This window comes from Strix aluco, chromosome 13 (assembly GCF_031877795.1).
Source record: "Strix aluco isolate bStrAlu1 chromosome 13, bStrAlu1.hap1, whole genome shotgun sequence".
NCBI classification, from domain to species: domain Eukaryota; kingdom Metazoa; phylum Chordata; class Aves; order Strigiformes; family Strigidae; genus Strix; species Strix aluco.
The window spans coordinates 9806372-9829117 of NC_133943.1; the positions used below are offsets into that span (position 1 = coordinate 9806372).

General features: G+C 44.3%; 2 protein-coding genes across 2 annotated transcripts; both read right to left on the bottom strand.

Annotated features, from left to right (window-relative positions):
* Window positions 1-3449: 3449 nt before the first annotated feature.
* LOC141929437 (serine protease inhibitor Kazal-type 6-like) lies at window positions 3450-7489 on the bottom strand. Its single transcript, XM_074838857.1, has 4 exons — window positions 7432-7489; window positions 5255-5280; window positions 4275-4387; window positions 3450-3495 (listed from the first exon to the last, which is right to left on the bottom strand). The coding sequence occupies exons 1-4, from the start codon at window positions 7487-7489 to the stop codon at window positions 3450-3452; spliced, it is 243 nt and encodes an 80-aa protein (XP_074694958.1).
* Window positions 7490-10819: 3330 nt separating this feature from the next.
* Window positions 10820-15347, bottom strand: LOC141929322 (double-headed protease inhibitor, submandibular gland-like). The gene is made up of 8 exons (XM_074838614.1): window positions 15044-15347; window positions 14537-14559; window positions 13848-13972; window positions 13547-13592; window positions 12503-12630; window positions 12319-12364; window positions 11488-11606; window positions 10820-10999 (listed from the first exon to the last, which is right to left on the bottom strand). Exons 1-8 carry the CDS (start codon window positions 15099-15101, stop codon window positions 10954-10956), a joined length of 591 nt encoding a protein of 196 aa, XP_074694715.1. The 5' UTR covers window positions 15102-15347; the 3' UTR covers window positions 10820-10953.
* Between the last annotated feature and the right edge of the window lie 7399 nt (window positions 15348-22746).

Genomic DNA, 22746 nt, shown 5'->3' on the forward strand with positions numbered 1-22746 from the left:
CATCTTCCACCCTTGTAGGTTTTCAATGCTACACTGGATAAAGCCCTGAGCAATCTGATAGGACCTCAGAACTGACCCTGCCATGAGCAGGAGGTTTGGACCAAAGTCCCTTGCAACCTGATCCAGCCTGCCTTCTCTTAGGGAAAAGAGGGTGAACCGAAATGATAGCCAAATCCAGAGCTTCCTCCCCAGCTGGGCTGTGGAAAGCCTGCAGTCAGCACCACCACCCTAGGATCATCCCATGGCAGCTAGAAAAGCCTTGTCAAACGCTGTGAATGTCAAGGTAAAAAAAGTAGGACAAAGGACTCAACTGAGTTGCGACAGTGACACGTGCCTGCACTGGGGGAGGAGGAGGAAGCGGTGGAGCACACAAGTTAAATGGGCCAGGAGCCTGGACACAATAATCTATCAGCTGCATCACCAGCAGAGTGAAGCTGTGAGATGGAAATACATCCTTCCCCTCTACCATGTGCACAGCCCAGTCACGGGAGGGTGCTCAGCTGTGAGAAACAGCTTTCTTTCAGTAAGAGCAACCATGCACAAATTAAATTTTTCCATTATTTTAACTGCTGAGGGGGACGGAGTGAGATACAGGGAACACAGGGCCCTCATTCTGCTGGAAGGGGCAGGTCTTGGCAGCAGCTGAGATGCTGGGGCAGCTCCCACCCTAGCCTCTGCCCCTTCCTCCCCAGGGAGAGAAGAAGCTGTGAAGATGTTCATGTTATCTAACAGAGGAGAGATCTCAAATGTATCATGACTCACTCACCTTTCAAAGCTGACAAAAAAAACCCAAACTCAAAACCCAACACAACTTAAAAGATGGAGGAAAGAAATAGAAGAAAAAATAGTGGCTGAAGGTTTGGTTTCTGGTTTGGTATGCGTCCGGGAAGGCAGCCAGATGCAGATGGGAGTACAGGCTGGACAGCCTGTGGCCACTGCTGCACTCCTACCCTGTCACTGGCATCCATCAGCCTGCTGGGAAGGGGAGGGAGGACAGCACTCTGAAACTGAGAGCGAGCGGAACTGGCACCACCAAAACATCGCTGCCATCTCTGTTAACCAGAGCAATGTGCCTGCTCAGCCAGAAGGATGGACCTTGACAGAAGCCTTTCACTTGGTGTAGCACTGTCTCTCTTGACCTCTCCTGGGGAGGAAGTTTTGGGAAGTTTCCCCAACTGGGAGAAATAATTTCCTCAATGGAGATGACTCCCATTCTCCACTTTCCTGGCACAGGTGGAGGAGATGGTAGTTGGGTCTGTAGAGGTACAGAGGTGTTTTTATTTGCTACTTGCACTGAAAGAGCAAAATACAGGATGGTTATCAAACAGTGAATTCTTGCAGTTTCTGTTCTCTTGTGATCTGCCCTTGTTATCTCAGCTTCCAGATTAAAAAGGATTAGATACGGGCATATGCTGTGAGATTTTTGAAGTCACTGAGGGCCGTCTCAAGCATAAAGATGTCCCATACTCCCCCTCTCATTAAAATGTTGCTTTCCATCTTAAAAACGAGGGTTTTTTGCTCCTGTGCTCTGAATATGGTGCTGGTCCAGAACCACACAATGTAATAGAATCATTGCAGGGTAACTCAGGCAGGAGAGGACATGTGGAGGTCATCCTGCTCCAAGCAGGATGATTGATGAGGAAGGTCCTCGCACTTTCCCAACATGTCCTTTGTGACCACTTGTACTTGTGCAGGAGGTGCTTCTTGCTCCCCTCAATCTTGTCCATGTTCTGGATGTCTTGCTGTTGAGTTTACTAATGTAACATCTGAATTTGAAACCAAACAAATGTGCTTCCCCTGGTTGTACAACCTGGAACACAGAGAGGGTTAGTCTGCTTCCAGGAAGAGGTGGCAGATTTTGCAAGAATCCAGTAGGCTGGGATGGGAAAAACATCAGGATCAAAGACAGTTGGTCCAAGGGAAGCTCCAAACCAGCCAACGCTGAGTTTTGTCTGTGTGGTTCAGCCGCTGGCTGGCTGCCACCTGCACGCTGCCTGTAAAGTTACCAAATGACAAAGGATTTGCCAGAATTGGCATCACAAAAGTGAATTACCAGACGAGAAGCCAGCATTAGGTGTGCTGAGTGCATTGCTAAGGCCTCTCTTTTTAGGCATCGCGCCTCAGTTGAGTTCAAAGCATGGATTGTGGCATGATAGGCAGACACTCAAGCTCTGTCCAAACAAGGTCCAGAGGTTTAGATGCTCAGCATTTAGGTGCTTGCAAAATATGTTGACCCCTGAGGCTCATGATAAAATCTAAAGCTCCCTTTGAAAGTTAAGTGTTTAAAATGAAGGAGCTGGTGTCCCATTGATCTGCTGCCAATGTTTTAACAAGGGGATGCCACAAGTATTTCCCTGTGTGAATTTTGCACAGTGAATGGGGAGAGACTATATAACTCATTTTCTCATGTTTGCACAAAGAAGAATTTTCCAGCCAGCATCAAGAAAAGAGAGGGCAGCATCGTGAAAAGTAAAGAAAGGAATAAAGTCTATGTGCATTAGAAATCGTAAATAAATACAAATACTTATGCCTAGAAAATCAAGGTCTGTGTATGATTCAGTGAGAGTTTATCCTAGAGGTGGGGAGAGGAAGCCCACAGCTCTTCTCCTCCAGGGATTTTTCTTTTTTAAATTATTGACACTTTATACAATCTGCTGCTCTTCTAAATATAATTTTATTAGCATGAGAAGCCACTTGGCAGCAGAAAACTAATGCTGGTGAGTTCACAGTTTTCAAGACAAAGCGTTCTCTTAGAAGGAAGAAGAAAGAGACTGATTTGGAAAGAAGAGCCTTGCAGCTTCTGCCTAAAACCAGCCTCCACCTGCCATCTTCTTGTTGCGGGCTTAAATGGAGCAATATTCCCTAGCCTCAGCTTGTTTGTCTCTGGTTTCCAAAGGAGATGAGGCATATGCAGTCACGCTGTTCACCAGCTCTCCTGTCACCCTCCCACAATAACCTCTGAGAGAGGAAGGAACATGTCTACGGAGGCTGGGTAAAGAATAAAGGCGCACGCAGTCACCCACCCCCCGGGATGGGGAGAGTTGGGCAGGAGCCCATGGGCAGTTGTGCTGCTTGGCTGCCCAGCAAGTGTGTGCCAATTTGTCAGGCAGGACGGGACAGAAGAGCTATGGCTGCAGGGGACAGGAGGACAAAGCCCATAGGAGCCGTGGGAATCTCTGCTCCGACACAGGGAGCACCTTGCTTCCCAGGAGGAGGGTGATGTAACAGCACAGCATAGGGAAGCCATGCATTAGGCTCTAGCACGGCTGTATCAAAGCGCTTTTCTGGGTATTATGGAAAAAGGAATCCAGCCAAAGAATCATGCTGAGTTTTATTTTATTGAGCAGAGGCGGCGGAGATGAGGGCAAGCTGCTCCCGTGTCCATGCGCAGGCATCTGCAGCCGTTGCTGACGGGGGCTCAGCTGTTGCTGTTTGGTGACAGTGAGGACTCAGCATTTGCCCAGGTGCTTCAATCTTATTTTCCCTCCACTTCTCCTGTAAAGGGAGCAAGACAGACTTAGGCAAAGCAATGTTTGACAGACACAGAAGCATGGGACAAGGAGTTTATCTGTCCGAATACAACCGTTTGCCTGACTCATGCTAGCATACCATGGTCCCTCACAGGGAACATCAAGCCATTTTCTCCTCTCCTTGCTATTCTCCGATTTCCCCTAGGATAAGGCAGCCCCGAGTGCACACCAAATGTTAAGGACTGCTAAGGAGAAACTGATGTTTTGCAAGCACATTCAGCCCAGGGGTGCTGGCTCCTATTGGATCTCCTTTAAAAGATGGCAGAGCTCAGGCAAAGGAGAAACTCGGGCTTTTCCTCTGAGATTTTGTGTCTTGTTCCACAAAGTCCATTCAGACTTTTCAGGAATAACTTGGCACAGCTCAGCTCCCGCATTCCTCCAGACACTTCTCAGTATCCACAAGTGTGGGCAGTGAGAGTTGCAGCCTGTGGCATATAGTGGGAAATGTGCATCAATTTAGTGTGTGCAGAAGGTACAGGCAGGATGCAATTGCCTCCCAGGCCCCGTGCTGCCTTTCGGCATGGCAACCAGCAGCATGCAAAGCCTAGAAATGAATTAAAATTAACTTGCATTCACACAGCTCCATTCCAAGGAGGAAATATTCCACTTGGCACGATTCAGGGGCTGGTCCATACAAGAGGAGCAGCCTGGATGCAGGGTCTCCCCTCCATGAAGAACGTCGTTACATACATGAAAACGAAGACAACTCTTTCTGTTATTTCGATCCCCTCTGCTTTCACTTACAGCACTGCCTTGCAGAAGGCACACTTATTTCCATACGTGATGCCATCCGTGCCGCAGTGAGGGTTGGACTCCCTCGTGCAGTACACGTTTCTGTTTATAAACTCTCTACAAATCTGCAAAAGGAACAAAAAAAAAAACAACCACCTTTCAGGAATCTCATACTCTTTCATTCACTTTCCAAATTGGATACAAGGTCACTGATATAATGCTTTTTCTGACAAGAGGACTAAAGTGGCAGTGATGACACTGTCTATTTACTGAAAGAAAAAGCCCTCTCAGAAATGAGCAGAAGCAGTGTTTCAGGGAAATCTTTGCCCCATGTTTGAGGAGAGAAACTGTGGTCATCTGGGAAAAGTCTTGATCTCCCAAAGACAGGAGTGGATTAGCCTAGGCATGTGGGAGAAGAGTCAGCATTGATGCTCTTTCAGGCATTTGGCGCCAAGTTAACTCACTGCTGCATGGCTTCATGCATCTTGCGAAACTGTGCACTCAGCCTGGTGCTTGCAGAGCTTTCTGCCTTCCCAGAGGAAGGAGGAGAAAGCCACAGTCTGTGAGGAAATAAAAACGGTGTCCAGGAAATGTACAGGTATTTTGTGTCTGGACAAGTCCCAGTGATGGACCTTGTTTGGGGGATAAAACACTCTCAGGAGTCCATTTGTTTCTTGAGAAGATTGGACAGTGGAGCAAAGTGGATAAAAGTGGTGCTGCATACAAACACAACCCTGTGCAAGCACTCTAGACCTAACCATGGGAAGCAGTTGCTAAACCAACCATCTATTTCCCTGGTCTACTTGCTGATGTGGCCACACATAACATCCCCTGCACAACGGTGAACTCCCCAAAGCGCTGGGACTTCTTGGAAGGACCTACCTGCTCGCAGCAGACAATAAAAACTGTTTACCACGCACCAAGATCTTGGTTACAAAACCACGCCTCTAGAAAATGCAGATTCAGTAAGAAGAGGAAACAGCTGCACTAACCTCTTCAATGTCTTGACCTGCTACATCTGGAATAAAAGAAACCAAAAAAAAAGCAAACAGAGATTTTACATGTCAGCATTATTTTCTGATAGAAGCTGAACTAAAGTCACAAACCCTTTATGCAAACCACAGTGAAACACACCAGGTTTTCCTACTCCTTCATCCTGTGCGGCGGAGGAGGGGGCAGGAAATACATTATCTAAATTGCTTTTCAGTATTTTGCTTTTTTGAAAAATGTTACTAAAATACCATGTAATCAGTCACTCAGCTGCTAACTGCACCTCAGACACATAACCCAATCTCCTGGAAGGCAGCCACTCCCGGAGAAGCGAGCTGCCATATCGGATCTGGAGCCACGCTCAACAGAGATTTTAAAGCAATATTGACTTTTAAGGCTTTTAGGCTCCTGCACCTCTGAACAATGAAAATGGCTGATACTGCTAACAAGAGTGTACCATGGAGAAGGAGAAGACCCTGTGGTCAGCTTTACAGCCATCCTCAGCACAGCACAGCCCAGACATGCTCCCAGAACAAGTTCATTCCGGGCGAGATACAAAGAGATGTCATGGGGTGATACAGAGCAGAACAGGCAGTGCCGGTCAGTAAGAGCGCAAAAATACCCGCTGTAACCACAGGGTCTGATCTTGAAGCTAATCAGTCCATCCTCTTAATATTTCTTTACTGCAAAGACTGCAGTCAGGCGCACAGGTTGAGTCATAACTACGGGACAAGACAACCCTGTGACGTCTCTAAGGGGGAGCCTGACACTCAAGGGTGGGTTGAATGCAAATTTGCAGAATATGGGTCACAACACTGTAGGACAAATACCCAGCATCTCACAGGGCAGCGATGCAACAGAGGTTCGGGTGCGAGGCTGTACCTGCTGGGTTAGTGGCGTCACTACCAGCCGTGATGCTGCCCAGGTGGCTCTGGGCAGGAGGGGACCTGGGACAGGAGATGGGACGACCTGGTCCTACACTCGGGCCCCCACACATTGGAAATCCCACCCAACCCTCAGTCAGCCAGACCATCATCCATCAACTCACCCTACTCCTTCTGCCAGTTGTATTGCCCTTCGGTGTTTTAGCCCTGGCGCTGGTGTATTTATCATGTCCTCGGGTTAAGCTAGGCTGCCCTAATTGTAAAGTCACTGTTATGGCTATCTGCATATTATTTACAAAATAGCTCATTAGGAAGTTTTTATAAATATTACATGCGGCTACAGAAGACTTTGTGATGAAGTCTCTTGACATCTGTTTATTTTATAGGAGATCACAGAGTTTGCTGCTACTCTGCCTGGCCTTGGAAGGAAGCTTCACCACTCTGACGGAACCCAGTCCCAATTAAGACTCAATTAGAGACAGATGAATATTTCATAAAGAATAATGTGTACGAAGTAATTTCACCTCTTTTTCCATGCACAGCTTGCAATTTTCTCAAGTGAATTCTTTATTCAAATTATTCACAGAAAAACAAGTATAAGTAATTCTTGTTCTGCACATTCTTCAATAACTGTCACCACAAACCTTGCAGAGCTGGGTCAGCTGGACACAAGCAATTGATAACACTGATGTGACCTATATGTTCGCAAATCATCACTCAGCTTCCCCAGATCATCAGAGAGATGTGTAAATCTCCAGATAAATAAATGCTGGATCTTTTTAATTTGCCCTCTTTGTTCTGGCTCCTTGAGGACATCTGAATTTAATTTTCAAGCTTTTCTCTGCAACATAAACGAAAGCTGAAACTTTCATCTAATTACATTTCCACATCTCCAAGGAAAACACCAAATACCAAGATGCTTAGGATCAAAACGAGAGCTGATGACCCTGAGGTGAGCGAGTTTCTTCTCTAACTGGTTCAGCAAAACTCTCCAGTGAACATTTCTACCAAAAATTCATAATTACACTCTGCTTTGGTACATTTGCTGAAAGAGCCACTTAGAATTTGCTAGCTCTGTCTCCCAGTGACACCTCCACTGCGTTATTCACTGCGGAGGCATAAGAGGAGTGGAAATATGTCATATGAGTGAGCAAGTCCCGCAGATATTTTCTACTTGCTCAGCTTTATCTTCAAGCCTGTCATCCGGTGATCAAGGCTCTCCGAAGTTTGCTGTTGTCAGGAAAGGTTTTGGGTTGTTTTTTTTTTTTCCCTAGGCTAGGGAGAAGATCACTTACCCGAGAAGAAAGAGAGCAGCAGCAGGCTGAGAAGCACTAAGGCACCTGTTGCCTTCATGCTGCAGGTAACTCTTTAGTCCAAGCCAAGCGATCTGTGCGGGAGGTGTCGTCTCAGCACCGGAGCCCACAGTGTGCACACAGACCTGCCTTTCTGTGTATTTATGCGTCCAACCGTAGCTGTGCTCATTCCCCACCTTAATTGTGAGAACTTCTCCACTTTGTTTCTAAAGCCATTATTGGTCCTGGCCACGTTTATGGTGCTTTAGGAATGCTGCCCTGTCCACATCAAACCTAGAAAGGGCTAATTACATGAGTGATAGACGGGCTTGTAATATTTTTTTTTTTTTCTAAATAGTCACAGGATTCTCACAAGGGTGAATTTTCAAAGCGGTGATTCATCGGGGAAGCTGGTAATTTTCATTCTCTGGGCCCTCGCTGAATGCCAGCTCCGAGGCTTTGAGTGCAGCGTGATGACACTCACTAGACGTTACGAAATAAATCACAGCATGAGAATGTGTTGTCTGTGAAACCAATTATACGTTGTTCCCTGGCTATTTTTGAGGATGGTTCTAAATTTGTTGGGTTGGGGTGGAGAAGCACTCCGATGTGACACGCTCTCATAGCTGTGTGCACAGTCCCAGATAGGACTGCTGACTCTCCTCCCTGAACTATTTAAACTCTAGCTGTCAATGTTTTCCAGTTTTTCACATTCACAAACATATGTTAGGGCTCCGCTCCCACAGTAAGTGGCAACGAAGGGAATTTGATGGGCAACTGGGAGACCTGAGCTCTATTTCCAGCTGAGTCTGTGAAAGGATTTGTGTTCAGCTGCACCATTTGCAAAATATCTGTTCAGATAAGAATAAGCTTAAAATTTTAGCATGCTTTCCTAAGGAGACAAGGCTTAGGAGAACAATTTGTATAAATATATCTATTTATTAGTTCCCCCAGAAGATTTTGAATCTGCAACTAATTCCAACCAAATCTGATGTAGGAGCAAAAAAAATTAAAAATAATAAATCCATTTTTATTCGTTTTTCTAGCAACAAAAGAAAGATGCTACTAACATCCTCAGTTAGCAAAGGAGAGAGTTTCTGCAGGAAAGCAATGTTATGAGTGCCCTACATCTGGGGAAGCATTAGAGTTTGCAGCTTGCTAGACATCTTAAAATCCACACAGCAGAGAAACTGTGACTGACAGGTGAATTCTCAGATGTCTATTAAGGGTGAGCTCACGCTGCAACCTCTCATATAATTTAGTTATCAAGTCAGTCAGCCACAGTGCCGTTCAAAACCACGCTTAGTTCTGCCACTCACAGCACTACTTGTTTGCCTTTTCTGGTTTCATACGTCACTGCTCACGACCACAGCCTTAATGCCTCCGTCCTTTATCTACCCAAACGTTTCGGTTGCTGCAGCATAACCGACTGGCTAAAGCCTTAGCAAACGTACCACAGGGACCAATCCCTTCCGGGCTGAGGAGAGGAAGAGACTAAATTACCAACCAGGTGATTATCGTTATTACCCCTTTCCACTTTATAACATCTGAAACAGGCCACTTGCTAGACTAGGTGAGGGAATTCTTCTGTCCTTCTGACTTCTCTGAGAATCAGGGTTAGAAGAAGGGCATCTAGACCTTGCTTTGCAGTCTAAGGGGTATAGTTGGACAGATTCTTGCTGGTGTCAAGCCAAGTACTTACCTGTGCTGGGCCAGTCTTTAGTCTTGTGTGATACAAACCTTTCCGTCTTCTAAAGAGTTCTTGCTTAGAGGCTCGCAAGGCATCTAGGATACAGCCATAGACCCAGTACTTGCCATTTTCCCTCCCTTTCCCTGCAGGTGAGCAGCTCTTTGGGCTTTTCCAAAACCTTCTGAGCTTCTAAACAAGTATCTGGCTTCCTCAGGCAGAAACTATCACTGCCAAGGAGGCTCACCGTAGGATTTTGCTGTTGAAGACAATGTCCTGCTATGGCCAAAACTCCGCTAGTCTGTGGCCACTCTATAAACCTCTTGGCCAACAAGAAATTACAGCAGAATTCTGTCCTGTGTTGTCAGGTCTCTGTTCACATCCACTAGCTACTTAGTTTGTTTCTTAATTATTCTTCACACACACACACACAAGCAGGTAAGCAGTGAGGACTCTCATGACTGTCCAGTTTGTCTTTTCTTAAGAGCAGGCACAAAGGCATGATGTGATTTATATTGCCTGTACTAACAGGAAAAAACCTGAAAATAAGAGGTTCCATCCCTCTTCCTAAGACAAAGCACTGCTCTGTGCTAGTACTAGGGGAAGAACAAGCCTCTTACCTTCTGGGGGGAAGCACCTACAAAATTCTCGGTCAATAAATTATTTACTTTAAGAAACAAGACCCAAAGAAAAGCCTTGGAAGTCACAGATTTTGTCCTAAATATCAGCCTTGGCAGCAGATACTCTTGCTACATAACAAGAGAATGGGAGGTGGGGAAAGGAGGAGGAAGGGACTGTGTGAGCTGTGGCACTTGGGACTTTTTGCCTGTGCTGTTTGCGTATTAACTCTTTGACTCACCCAAAAAGATGGCACATCATCACGAACATTCATATATATTATTGTTCCTCCAATGCACTCCTTAGGCTCCCACAAAGATGTTATCTCCATACCTTTTTCCCAAGATAGAAAGCATCTTGAAGCTACCAGCACATCTTCTAGCCCTTCTTTCCTGGGGTTAGAAAATCCAAGACCTTTTTCTGAAGGGTCCCCTGTCCTACCTCTGCCTCAAACACCCCAGGTAAAACTTTTCAGATCTCTTCTCCAAAAAGCTGAAAGCCTGAGCCCAGTCTAATTTCTCCTCAGGTTCTCATTAGACTCATTACAGCCTTGCCCAGCTTGCTGCAATTTTCTGCTGATCAACAGTCTCGATGGACACACCCTTCAAGGAAGCAGCAGTTCCTAATTTTCTTTCCTATGAGATAGCCTCCTCCCTTTGCCATAAGCCTCCTTTTTATAATGCACTGCCAAACCTGCCCCTTGCCCAGGGGTGACCAGGCAGGGCTTTCTGACCAGGGCCACCTTTCTTTTTCACACTTCCTCAGGGCCATCCCCCCATGCCAGGGCCCCTAAAAGGACCAGTTCTTCCAAGACTCAGTGCTGTTACAAAGGCAAATCCATTTACACTCTATAAGACACCAAAATTAGGAAAGTGGCAGTATTTTATAGCAGCTTGGTTTCTCTTCTGATGGTCTCGTATGGAGTGACATATTCTTGTGAGGGCTTGGGCTGGTGTGTGATGAGTGTTACACTTTACTGTGGTTTATTTCACAACTTCTCCTGCCTGAGAGATAACCTAAAAGTCTGAAGACCATTACCCCTGCCCTGAAAAAAAAAAAACCTATCAAAAACCAGTACATGGCAAAGAGAGTGGCTGAGTTTAATTTATTGATCAATCAAAGCAGAGACCAATGTGCAACAGTCAAGGGAGCAGGGAAGAGTGTGTTTGATTGCAGGATCTGTAAGGGAAAAGTCAGGGCGAAGGGTATGGCTCCAGCGCTCAGCATTCGCCATGGCGTTTGAGGAGCAGAGTTCCCCGGCTAAACCTGAAGAGAAAGAGGGAGACTGAAATTACAGACGTGGATCTCAGTTTTATAGTCTAAATTTACCCAAATAAGACAATGTTCTTGTGCTCTCCAAGTTATAATGTACTTCACTTAATGTTTCACCTCTTTCCTGATTCCCTAGGTTACATGCTTTCTCACATTAAAGAGATTTGGGGCAAACCCCGTAATTTTGGACACCTCCTACGGTCACAGTTTAAAACACTGTGTCAGAGAAGGAGTCAGCAAGCTATGAGCTTGCAAACAGGGATCTGGATTTAACTGCAAGGGAAGGAGAAGACTTGCTTCGGCTTAAAATCTGCAGTGCCTGGGGAGTGACAGAGGAGTGAGCGTCGGGAGAGGAACATGGAGCAGGGACGGATTTACCACGTGGCTAACAGGAGCTCTGGGGCTTCCACACCAGCTGCCACCACTGCATGTGTGTGCTGGCTCCTCTGGTTTCATGGCTACGCAGTGAGCTCCATACTTACGAAACTGCATTGCAGAACTGGCACTTATTTCCATAAGTTCTGCCGTCAGAGCCGCAAAGGGGGTCATACTCGGCAGTGCAGATGAGATTGTTACCCTTGTGTTCACTGCAGTCAATCTCCTAATAATGAAACAACACATTTTAAAGCTTTTGTTCCCTGTATTTTCCTACGTGAATGATTTATGTTTATTTAATGTTTATGACATGGCAAAGTATAAAAGCACTTTTCAGGTGCAAGGCTCTGTTGTTCTAAGTAACTCTGCAAACTCCAAGGTAGAGAACGTGCTTTCCTGGAGCAGCCTGAAGTGGACAGAAGGCAGGTGCAAAGAAAAAAAAAGTAATAAATGCTATTATAAATAGCGAAATGACCATGCTGACATTTCCAGGCTGGCCCTCCCACTGGTTGCTCTGGTTCAGCAGGCTAGCAGAGGCCAGGTCACAGAAAGTGGATGGTCATAAGCCACACCGCAGAAAGTACTCCCACCCAAGGAACTGCCACTACTGATAGTGCTGGTAGTTTATGACCTTCCTGCTCTCCTGCAGAAGGGCTGAGGCAGCCTCTCTTGCTCAGCTGCTTTCCCAGTAAACGAAGGTCTCAGCACCCGGTGACTGCTGTGGTCCCAGGTCAGAGCAGGGACTGCGTATCTGAGTGATGGATTTGGTTTAATACCCTTTGACCCTGGCATACTTTAACTATTTTCCTCAAATCCTGTTTCCAGGCCAAATGCACCAGGACAGTTCAGGCATTTCTATTATTTAGTTATGATTCAGTAAATCTGTGTTTTAAAAGGTATTGTAACAGCAGTTAAGAGTGCAGGTTTCTGCACTTTACCTCGAAGCATTCTCCAATGTAGCGCAGGTTTACGTCCACTCCATTCCTTTGGGAAGAAAGAAAGTTGGGAATGAATGACCACAGTGCAGCTGCTTCACGAGTCAAACTACCTCGTTACTCTCTAAATACCAACACGAGCACCTACTGATCCAGAAACCCCCCCACGACCCAGCCCCTCACTTACGCCACAGCATTGCAGAAGTTGCAGCGGTTTGTGTAGGTAACTCCATTGGTGCCACAGATGGGCATGTACTCCAGGGTGCAGGGAGTCTCATGACCATTGCGGGCTTTCAGGTGGCCGGTACAGTCAAGCTGAAACAGTCACAGAACAACATTTTAATCTCTGCTCCCCTTTACATTAGTCCTGTGTAATGGAGCATGGTTCAAGAGACATCTCCTCCTCTCCCCAGGACTGGAAGGGGAGAGGATCTTCCAGCCCCAGCATGGTGGAGTTGAAGGAGAACAAACAGTTGAAATCCTGTACATTGGTAGAGCATGATCCTGGAGTATCTGTTTTTTCCTGTCCTGAAGTGGGCTTCATCCCTATCGTATTAGGGATTTTCACCATGAATGCCACCGTGAAGGATCTTTGCCTAAAATGCTTTATGCGGCAGCAACTTTTGCTGCAAAATATCAGTGCCACTTGAAAATAGAGTTTATACTCACCCCGGTGTTTCTGCTGTACGCTGAGTGTACAGAAATGGAAGTTGTTGTATCATGTTAAATTGCACAGCCAGAGTGTTTCTTTACTTTCTCTCTCTAAACTAAAAATAGAGATACTTCTCCACTTCACGGTGGCTCCATGTATTGATAAACAAACTTTATGGTAAACGTTCTGACAGAATCGCTTTTTCTGTTACAAAATTACTTTTTAGTCAAAATCCAAACTTCCTCTGGGGATTTCTTAGCTTCAACAAGCCTCTAAGTCTAAAGAGAAGTGTTTTGATAATGCTGAAGCATTACTGAAATCAAAAGTTTCCATTCTTAAGTCTAGCGTTATACACAAGATAACATTTTAAAACTCACCAATTTTATCTATTCAAACAAAATTTAAAATAAATTCTTGCAAATCTGAAAAATCTTCATTTTAATTTCATTTCTGACAGTTTGAAATTGTACGTTTTTAATACAGAATTAATCCTAGGCAAGGTTTCTGTCTAGCTCTCTGCCATCATTTCACCCACCACTGCTCAGTGCAGCAGGAGAAGGAACCGATCTCAGACCGTACCTTAACACATCTTCCATCGTGCTTCTTGTCGATGGCTCGGTTAAGGCTAGGGGGAAAGAGAGAGGAGGAAAGGAAGGATTAATCTCTTCATACCATGTAGTCATCTCACTCATTAAGTCTCTCCATCATAAAGCCCCAGTAATTAATCAGATTCAGGAGCTTTGACACGGAAGATCACAGGCATTAGGGAAGACAGAAACTTATGAAAAATCTAGTCCACCCCACAATTAGTCACAACCCCAAAGGCTTTTGTCTGCTGCTTGAACTGGCATTGTAAGTAATCAGGAGACCTTATACTCACAAGATTTCTCTGCAGAGGGAGCACTCGTTGGGGTAGGTCACATCATCGGTCCCGCAGACGGGTTCGTAGTTGCGGGGACAGGCAAGCTGCATTTTCGCAGACAACCGGTACATGCCGCAGGAGGCCTGTTAAAGAGGACTCGTCATTTCTCCAAGTGGGGAGAAGGGTGCGCTTGTGCTAATCACGTTTTCACTGCGTAGGGAGACTACTGTTGGTCGTTTTTTTTCTCTATCATTCCTCCATGGTGAAGAAGAGGGAACAAAATACACTGTGTTTCTGACAGCATACAAAAGCACCTTACTGCTATTAAGACTTTCAGTACTTTTGGCAAGAATTGCAGGCAAAAATGATCGTTCTTGGGGGACTCAAGACAGGGAAGATATTTAGGCAGTTATTCAATAGTTCTATAGATTTTCTGCTGGCACTCCTTGCTGTGCTGACTCTCACTCTACATTATTAATCGCTGACTTTTTTGTCATCAACATGGTAAGTTATCTTTCTCTGATAAAGGTATTTTCTTATTTTGGGGAAAAGAGGTGGTTTAATACTTAGGGGCCCTTTTCCTTCCTTTCTCACTCACTCTTCTTTTTTTTGCTCCCTCAAGATTTCCCTGGGATAAAGTGTGAGTATGAATTATTCATCTAGACTGAGAAATCAAGACCAAATGACAAAGAAGATCTACTACTCACCCGTTGTCGAGCAATAACAATATCTACAAAAAAACAGAGATTATAAAATATAAAAACTGTACAACGTCCTTGACTAAAATTCCTTCAGAATCATCAATTTCCCAACAGAGTAACCAAAAATACACTTTCTCATTACTGAGAAGTGATTGTTTTCCCAAATGTCTTATCTACTCTAAGTAAACAAGAAATTATATACTAAGATTTAAAAAATCAATTATTCATGAAACCAGAAATTTTGACTCACTAAAGAAGAAATAGGACATAAACTTTTCTCTGTTTGCAGCACTATTATCCCCACTAAGGCTCATAAGCTTAAATCAGACAAATGCATCCTACCGATCTATAGTATTTATCTGCACAATGATAAAGTTCTTTAAAAGAGAGCCCATGTATTACTAAATCATCACATCTCCAAAAGGCTGAACTCTCCTTTAGGATGTATATATATAAAGTGAAAGGTTCAGGACGACTAGAGATGTTAGCATAGACTGTACAAAAACAACTTACCAGAAAGGCAGCTGAGAAGCACAAGCCCAAGAAGGGCAGCACTTTGTGTTGTCTTCATAGTAGAGACGGTTGTATAGTCTGCTACTTGCAAATATGTTACTGATGAGTCCAGTAGATGGTTCTCAGCCTTCTCTCTCCACACTATATATATACATCTCCCTGGCCTTATGAAGTAATCCCAGAAAGTAATTATTTGCTCTGTAAACTAAGAAAATTGTATTGATTATTGAGTTGAGCTCTAAAGAATACTTGTTTGTTAGAGAGATGCCCAGAAGAATTAAACAAAAATGTGAGCTACACCCAGCTTGTTAACAAAGGCGCCCTGCTGTACAATGAGTGATTTGTACTTTCCAAACAAGAGCACTGTCTCAATACTAGATGTTGTGAAATTACGTATGGAAGTTGGTAAAGCAAAAAAAGCCCATTTGTTGAAAGTGTTTAAACTTGCGCGCACCATACTACATACACTAGACAGTATTTGGGCTCCCAGAGATTTGTATGGTACACCAGAGTGGGGGGACAGCAGCATGGGACACTCTAAGCTTTTAGAGACACAAAATTTGGGGTTTGGCAGGCATCAGTGTACTTTAAAGATGCTGAGGGCTCAATGAATCTCTCCACACTCTCTCCTGTATTTTCCTGGTACACTGGATTTCTCACCAACAGGAAGAAAACAGTCATGACATCAGGAAAACATTGCCTAAAACTTCAGAAGTTTATAAGACATTTCTATGTAGGAGCACGAGTTATTAATCTGTTAGCAATGGGTATGAGTCTGATTAAGAAATTATGAGAATGGGTAGCCTTAAATCTGGACTGGGATAATGTTTCCTCTTAATGGCAAGTAAGTGGTATTAGGTGCAGGTGAAATGGGCTTCTTAATACCAAAGACATTCAAGAAAAATTTGCAGCAGCTGCAAACAGAATGTGAGTACTTAGGCTCCCCCCTTCTCCCTCTATTATGTGGCATTAAATTTCGAGTGTCAGCTGGAAGTCATGTTTTAGGGTAGATAAGTGAAGAATAATGTGCTAGGCTCTGTTAAGTGGTTCAACTCTCACAAGTATATGGAAAAACAAATAAGAAATATTGCATAAAACAATATATTTTTGATTTAAGGTAGCCATGGAAGGAAGTGAGGGATGGAACACGTTTGTGCTTTAGAAGAAGCTTGATTCATACACGTGGCTTAAAGTCAGACTGAGTTTTAAATAGAAAATCCCAATTGTTTTTCTTATTATCCTGGGAGATGTTCAAGTCTTGGCATGGGCAGATAAATCATAAAAATGTAGCCGTAAGTGCAAGGGAACTGTAGTCACAGAATAGAGTTTGCAGGTTTTGGCCTCTTCATATCAATGAAATAATTTTCCTGAAAAATAAATGAGTAATGCTATTTAGATCTTATTCACAAATATCAGAAGTCGAAGGGTTCCTTTGAAAGCTGTTTCTGTTGTATTCTTAGCATCCTGAGTGACTTGACTTTCAGATTGCTTGAACTGATTGTGAGCATATTTGGAAGGGAAGCAGTAATCACAGAAGCATTAATACTGATTATTCTCCAGGGACAAGAATGCCGAAGCCTGAAAACAAGGCTTGCTCAGAACTTGCACCAGCCTCCGGCGGAGACGTCACTTGGTGGCTCTGCGGTGGTTAGCGAGGCTACAGGAACGTAGTCTGCCTCCTCTTCAGCCCTGCAACCCGAGTTCCTCCATATCCACCCACTGATCTGAGATCCCCGGTTACCAGAATCTGTGCTGCTTCTCCAGTTGCCCCTCCTGCCAGGCTGAAATCATGCTGGTGGCTCAGGAGCTGTCGTGAATGACAGGGTATCTGCTAGGGACAGCATTGTTCTCAGGTTTGGCCAACACCTGCCCTTTGATTAATTAGATCCGCTGGGGAGATCACCCTCTGATCCATGTGCTGCTTCTGAGAGTCAGGGTAGCCAGCCAGGACTGCTCCAAAAGCAGCTCTTTTCCTCCAGTAATCCCTGCCACTTCACAGGGCAGCAGGGAGGAAAAGAGAAGAAAGGAAAGAGTCTTGCTGCAGGGTCTATGAGAAAAGATGGGAGATAATTGGTAGCAGACAGGGCAGGACAGTGAGAGCTGTTGGGCTAGGTGTGACGTGGGATTGCACAAGGAGCTCCATTAATAAGAAACAGAGGGAATGGGACAGAAGTAATTGCGGGGTGGCAGATGGGTTGAAAACAGGTGTTAGGAGCAGTCAAAAACAACTATCTCCATGCTTTTGGAAGAGTGAGCTTTGGGAAATGTCATACATCTGTTGCAAATGGGAAGGGCAAAGTGAACTCACCTGCCAAAACCACTCTGTGATATTCAAGAGTATTATGATGATGGGCTCAGTAAAGTGACTTTGGGCATAGGGTTATTTTAACATTTCTACAGATGTGAGACCCATATAAAGGTTTAAATAAAACTCTTCCTGATATTTCAAGTTGTTAGAAGGCAAACATTCAAGAAGGTTATGGCCACATGAATGAGATAAACATTGGTAGTCATATGATGGATCCTCTTGTACTAAGGTACATTTCCAATAACTCTGGAAATTCTACCCAGTTTCTAATCCAGCATTATTTCTTCCCATAACAGTGATATCTTCCTGGGAATCTTTTCCTCTGGTCTTGAGACTCCCTATCTCAAGCAAGTCCTAATTTCCACGACCTACAAAATTCTTCTTTTATGTTCCCTGCTTTAGTCTAAAACTTGTCACAGGCTTCATCTGGCTACCGAAAGAAATTATACTTCTTAATTTTTTTGAAAAATAGAAAAGATGGCTGTGTGCATGCAAGACCACACGTTGTTATTTCAGCAGCGGTATCATTGTCCTTGCTCCCGTATCCTGCTGTCACACACCATACCGTGATCAAGAATAAAGTGGTACTATGCTCCAGTCTATGCTACTGTAGGCACAAACGCAAAATGCCTTTGAGTAGCATGTGGCACACCGCAAGAGCTCCCGAAACAGGTTGTTGTTCCCAGATCTCTGCACACGGGGGCAGAACTGGATCTTCTATGAGAATATGAATTCAATTTACAGCAAGCAAAGCCCCTGCTCTAAGCCGCACTCATCTAATATTTCTCCTTGTAGTTCAGCTATCTGATTGCTGCCTGCATATCTCCAGTCTTTTAAGCATAGATGATATCACAGGCAAGAGTGTCTGGAATAATTTGACTGTCTGGGAGCTGCATACTAAGAGCAAAAGGCTGAGGATCTGCCCTGCACATCCCAATCCCTCAGTGAATCTCAGCTCTGCCTTGCTACAATAGCTCTGACACAGCCAGCCCCAAAAACGTCTCCAAGTAATTTTCTTTTAAAACATAATTTTATTTTTCTCTGCATCAAGGAACTACATAGTAACAAACCGTTTATCCTGAATGAAGCCTCAGAGAGAAACTGCATTAACAGAAAGGTCTAGACTGGCCTGAGGTATATTTTGGCCAGCAACAAGTAGAACAATACACTAAAACAGAAGCATTGATATAAAATAGAGCAGAACAAAATAACTACATGCAATGTGTTAATCAGGTTGTGGGGTAATTGAATGGCATTTCCTAAATTGACAAACATCAGATAATGACATAAAGTGCTGAGGTACTGCTTGAAGAATTGTACCATAAAATACCTCGGCAGGCAGACAATGTTTCCTGCCTTGAATTTCCTGGAGGGAGAGTTAGATTAGTAATGGTGAGAGGATTTTGTGTTGTTGTGGCAGGATTTTATTGAGCAGCAACAAAAAAAAATTATTTCCAATGAGGTGCCTGTAGAAGCGGACTGTATTCCTCTCCATCCTGAGGAGCAGCCCCCCTGGGACAGGGGGTCTGGGGTGCCGCTGGGGTCCTGCTCTGCCCTTGGTTATTCCTGAGTAATGCTGCATAACTCCGCATCAGGGTGGAGGATTTGTCCCCGTTCATTTTTACTCACAGTTTCCCCTCAATTGCCTGGTGGATTTTCCTGTTTAGCAGACATGGCCCCTGGAAGATGCCCTCCGAGGACCACTGGGATCTTGAGTGCAATCGGGAGCTCCACTTGTCTCCAAGGCATCATGGCTTCTGGGGGCCATCCTCATCCTCTCTGCTGCTCCCCAGGAAAGAATATAAAGTGCTGGAGCTGGTGTTTTCTTACCCTCAACTCCCTTGCTCAGTGGAGGGGACAAGAAGGAGCATGAAGACCCTGAGCCACACACCCCTGGCACTACCTCCCAGAGCCTCAATTTGTCTTGGTCCTAAGAAATTGCATCTGGCATTGAAATGCCTTCCTGCACACAGACCTCCCTCTCACAGGAGGGGCATTCCAGCCCCAGGAAGGGACTTGGCACTGAATGGTTGCACAAAGTCATGTCTTTTGGAAATAAATTGTCTCCCTTCAGAGAGCTGCTGTCTCCAGTCTCTGGAAAGTGACACATTGTCACTTAAGATCATTAACTATTTGACTGTGAGACTGCTGCCTGTACAGCATGCCACACTGCCAGTGTTTCACTGTTAATGAATAATAAATAAACGCTATGACTCTGAGCCCTTCCTTTCATCAGCCGAGATTTCCAGAGGCCGAAGAATCTCAAAGGATCCTCTACAAGCGACAGTCAACGTAATTACCTACAAGCAGCAGCTAAGTGGTGGGTGAGGTGCAGAACCAGGCTGCAGTGGCAACTGCTAGCAGTCCTCCAAACACCAGGTCTGTTAGGACTGGCTGCCCACTGGTTTTCTGCAATACCCAGCAGCAACGAATGTTGCAAACACAAACGTGGGCAGCCAGGTATCTGCCTGCCCAGAGAAAACATCCTGTCCCATTGCTTTGGGAAGCAGAGCAGATCATGAAAGGGCTTCTCTCACCTAAAGGTGGGTTTCCAACCCTGCTTGCAAAGGGAAGAGGTGCAGCTGGGAAACTGCCCTTCTTCACCACTTCTCTTGTGGGCATAGGAAATTGGGGCTACCCTGGAAACTGAAACAGGGGTGAGCAGCTCCTGGTGCCAGCAAGACCCTCTGTGCCTCCAGGGCTTTTGCAGAGCAGCCACAAAACACAACCCCCCATTGCACCAATCTTGGGTCTGTCTCTAATTATGTGTAGGTTCAGGTTTGCTTGGGGCCTCTTCATGCTGCTGAAGTCTACCATACAGTAATGCAGGGGTGAGGCAGAGGTTAGGAAGGCAGACAGTTCCTCTCACCCAAGCAGAGTGTCTGTCCAAGATGGCCTTAGTGGAATAAATCGATTGGAGCATTGCACCAGGATGTATCTCCAGACCTGATTTTCTTTTGGAAAGCTGGATGAAGTCAGATGTCTTCAAGATGTACCCATTGCCTTTGGGGCTGGGGTTGATTTCTTTGTAGATCAGAACAATGTATTCCCTCTCCCTGTAATTTGCCCGTTCATACCCGCACCCCAGGATTGTTGCAGTGATGAAATCATGCAACATCTTAGGTAAAACCAGAAAGAGACATATTATTAAAGCAAGACATAAATGCTGATGCCTTTTTTTATTAAGCAGAGATTTCAAGATTCATCAGGAGCTTTCAAGGTTCAGGACAAGGCTTTAGGGGAGCATCTGCCATGGGGAACATGGCCAGGGAGGATTCTTCTTTCTCAGCTGAAGCCTACTGAGAAGTTAACACTCCCGAAGATATGTCAAGCGAAGAGTTTGATGGCTTCTCCTGTGGAGAAAGAAATCAATACCTCAGAGACAGAACATCTGGGCTTTTACTGTTTGTCTCTTCCTCTGGTGAAGAATGTATCGTAGAGGAACTTAAACAAAACAGAAAACTTCTGAACGCTATTGCAGCTATTTCCTTTTATTACCAACATTCAAAGACAAGATAAAGACTTAATTTAAAGGAAGAACAAATAGTCTGTACAAAATAGACTTTGTTTGCTGGAAGAAAGCTCTTCAGCAAATTACTTAAGAGGGAAAAGAAGAACTCTATTAAATGTTACATCTTTATACCTGAAAGAAAGGAATTCCTGGCAAATTCTCCCAATAAAACACTGACCCTTGCTAGTAAGAGAACAGGTAAACACAAAATAAAAGAACTTTACTTCTCCAACCAGTCTTTAAGACTGATTAATTTGTTTAAGCTGAGTTAGTTCACCATTAGTGAAGAGATTTATTTTCATACATACAGGAATGCATTGCAGAATGAGCATTTATTGGCATATGTTATGCCATCGGACCCGCAGTGTGGGATGTACTCCATAGTACAGATGTCTGTAGGTACCATGTAGTCACTGCAGTAGACCTGTAACTAGATGCAATGTATGTTCACAAAAAAGCTCTCAACAACACATATGTAAGAAAGGTGACATTAGGAGACCCCACACACACCCTGAGCTCCCCCCAATACCGGCCAGCAGCAGATGCTGAGAAAAAGCACAGGGGCAGGGCAAGAACATGGTGATACATTGCCTCCAGCAATGTAGAGCCTGGGTAGCCATCGTAAATGTTGCTGCAGTGACTTTAACAATAACTTGGACATGAACTGAATACTGCACTACTTGTTGAAACTATCATCAGAAGAAAATGGCAATTTCACCCAATAATATCTGTGGCAAATATTATTCGGACAGCTGGATGACTCAGGATTTTCAAATGCTCGATCACAATGTGATTAGTAAGGATTTATATGGAAACTGCTTTAAGGAAAGAAATGATAGAAAATAGAAAGATACGTCCCTTACCTGCAGTGCATCAGTATCTGGAAAAAAGAAAAAAAGAAGGAAATATGATACAAACGCAATTCATGAGTTCTGTTAGAGTTAAAAAAACTGTGAATGCATGCCCGGCATTCTTTCAATTCAGTGTTTGTTAGCAACTTTCAATTCAGTGCTTGTTAGCAAATAACTTCTTAGACAAAATGATTTTCAGGCAAAATTTGGTGCCATATTGTATGTTTGCAACATTGATTTTATAGTATGATTTGTTTAATGAGGGTTACAGCCATGATGGAAAGGGGTGTACAAAAGGAAAGAAGAAAAATGCATTTTCCATGGCTCAAAGGATAGCAGGACATGTACTCAAAGCTAAGCAAGTTATTGAGGCAAACAGGTCATAAAGCTGGCACGTGCACAGAGGTAGTGTCTTGTACGCATTGCCACAATAGCTCTTAAATAAGAGGAGTATTTAGTGAGATGTAACTTTTATAAAGCTTCTACAACTGTTCAGACTCTCAAATTACATCTCGGTTCGGGATGACTGCAAGAAATGTTTGCTTTCATTCAGTAAAATAATTTGTGTTTCTGCAACATTTCAGAGGTTAAATACTGGATGTCTGAGTCTCCGGGTTGTACCACGTACATGTCACTTCTTTCATTATGCATAAACTAGCACTGAGAGTAGAACTGTTCCCACAGTTGTTCTTACCCACTCAGTTCTGTTGCTAAAATATTACCCCATAAGTGATAGTCTTTGATGTCAAGTCTTTTCAACACTATCTTTCTAGGAGTAAATAAGTCCTTGTAGAACGAAGCTCTTTCCAGTCTGAGGATGTTTTTGTGGTTTTAAAGACAGCCAGCGCTTACTCAAAGGCAGAGCAGGAGGCAGTAAAACTACTCACCTGGGATGCAGCAAAGGGCTAGAGCAAGGAGCAGCAACACGCCTGCCGTCTTCATGGTGGCTGAAGCGTCTGCAAGCAGCAGAGCCTGTGTGTTGCTCAGTAAACGTAGCCTTAATTCTGCCCTCAGGTGGTAACCATGCTTATAT

Coding starts and splice junctions, on each gene's coding strand:
- LOC141929437 (XM_074838857.1), bottom strand. CDS start 7,489: ATGAAGGCAACAGGTGCCTTAGTGCTTCTCAGCCTGCTGCTGCTCTCT. Junction 5,281..7,431: donor GCTGCTCTCTTTCTTCTCGG/GTAAGTGATCTT, acceptor CTTTTATTCCAG/ATGTAGCAGGTCAAGACATT. Junction 4,388..5,254: donor CAGGTCAAGACATTGAAGAG/GTTAGTGCAGCT, acceptor TTCCTTTTGCAG/ATTTGTAGAGAGTTTATAAA.
- LOC141929322 (XM_074838614.1), bottom strand. CDS start 15,101: ATGAAGACAACACAAAGTGCTGCCCTTCTTGGGCTTGTGCTTCTCAGC. Junction 14,560..15,043: donor GCTTCTCAGCTGCCTTTCTG/GTAAGTTGTTTT, acceptor GTTTTTTTGTAG/ATATTGTTATTGCTCGACAA. Junction 11,607..12,318: donor ACATTGGAGAATGCTTCGAG/GTAAAGTGCAGA, acceptor TTTCATTATTAG/GAGATTGACTGCAGTGAACA.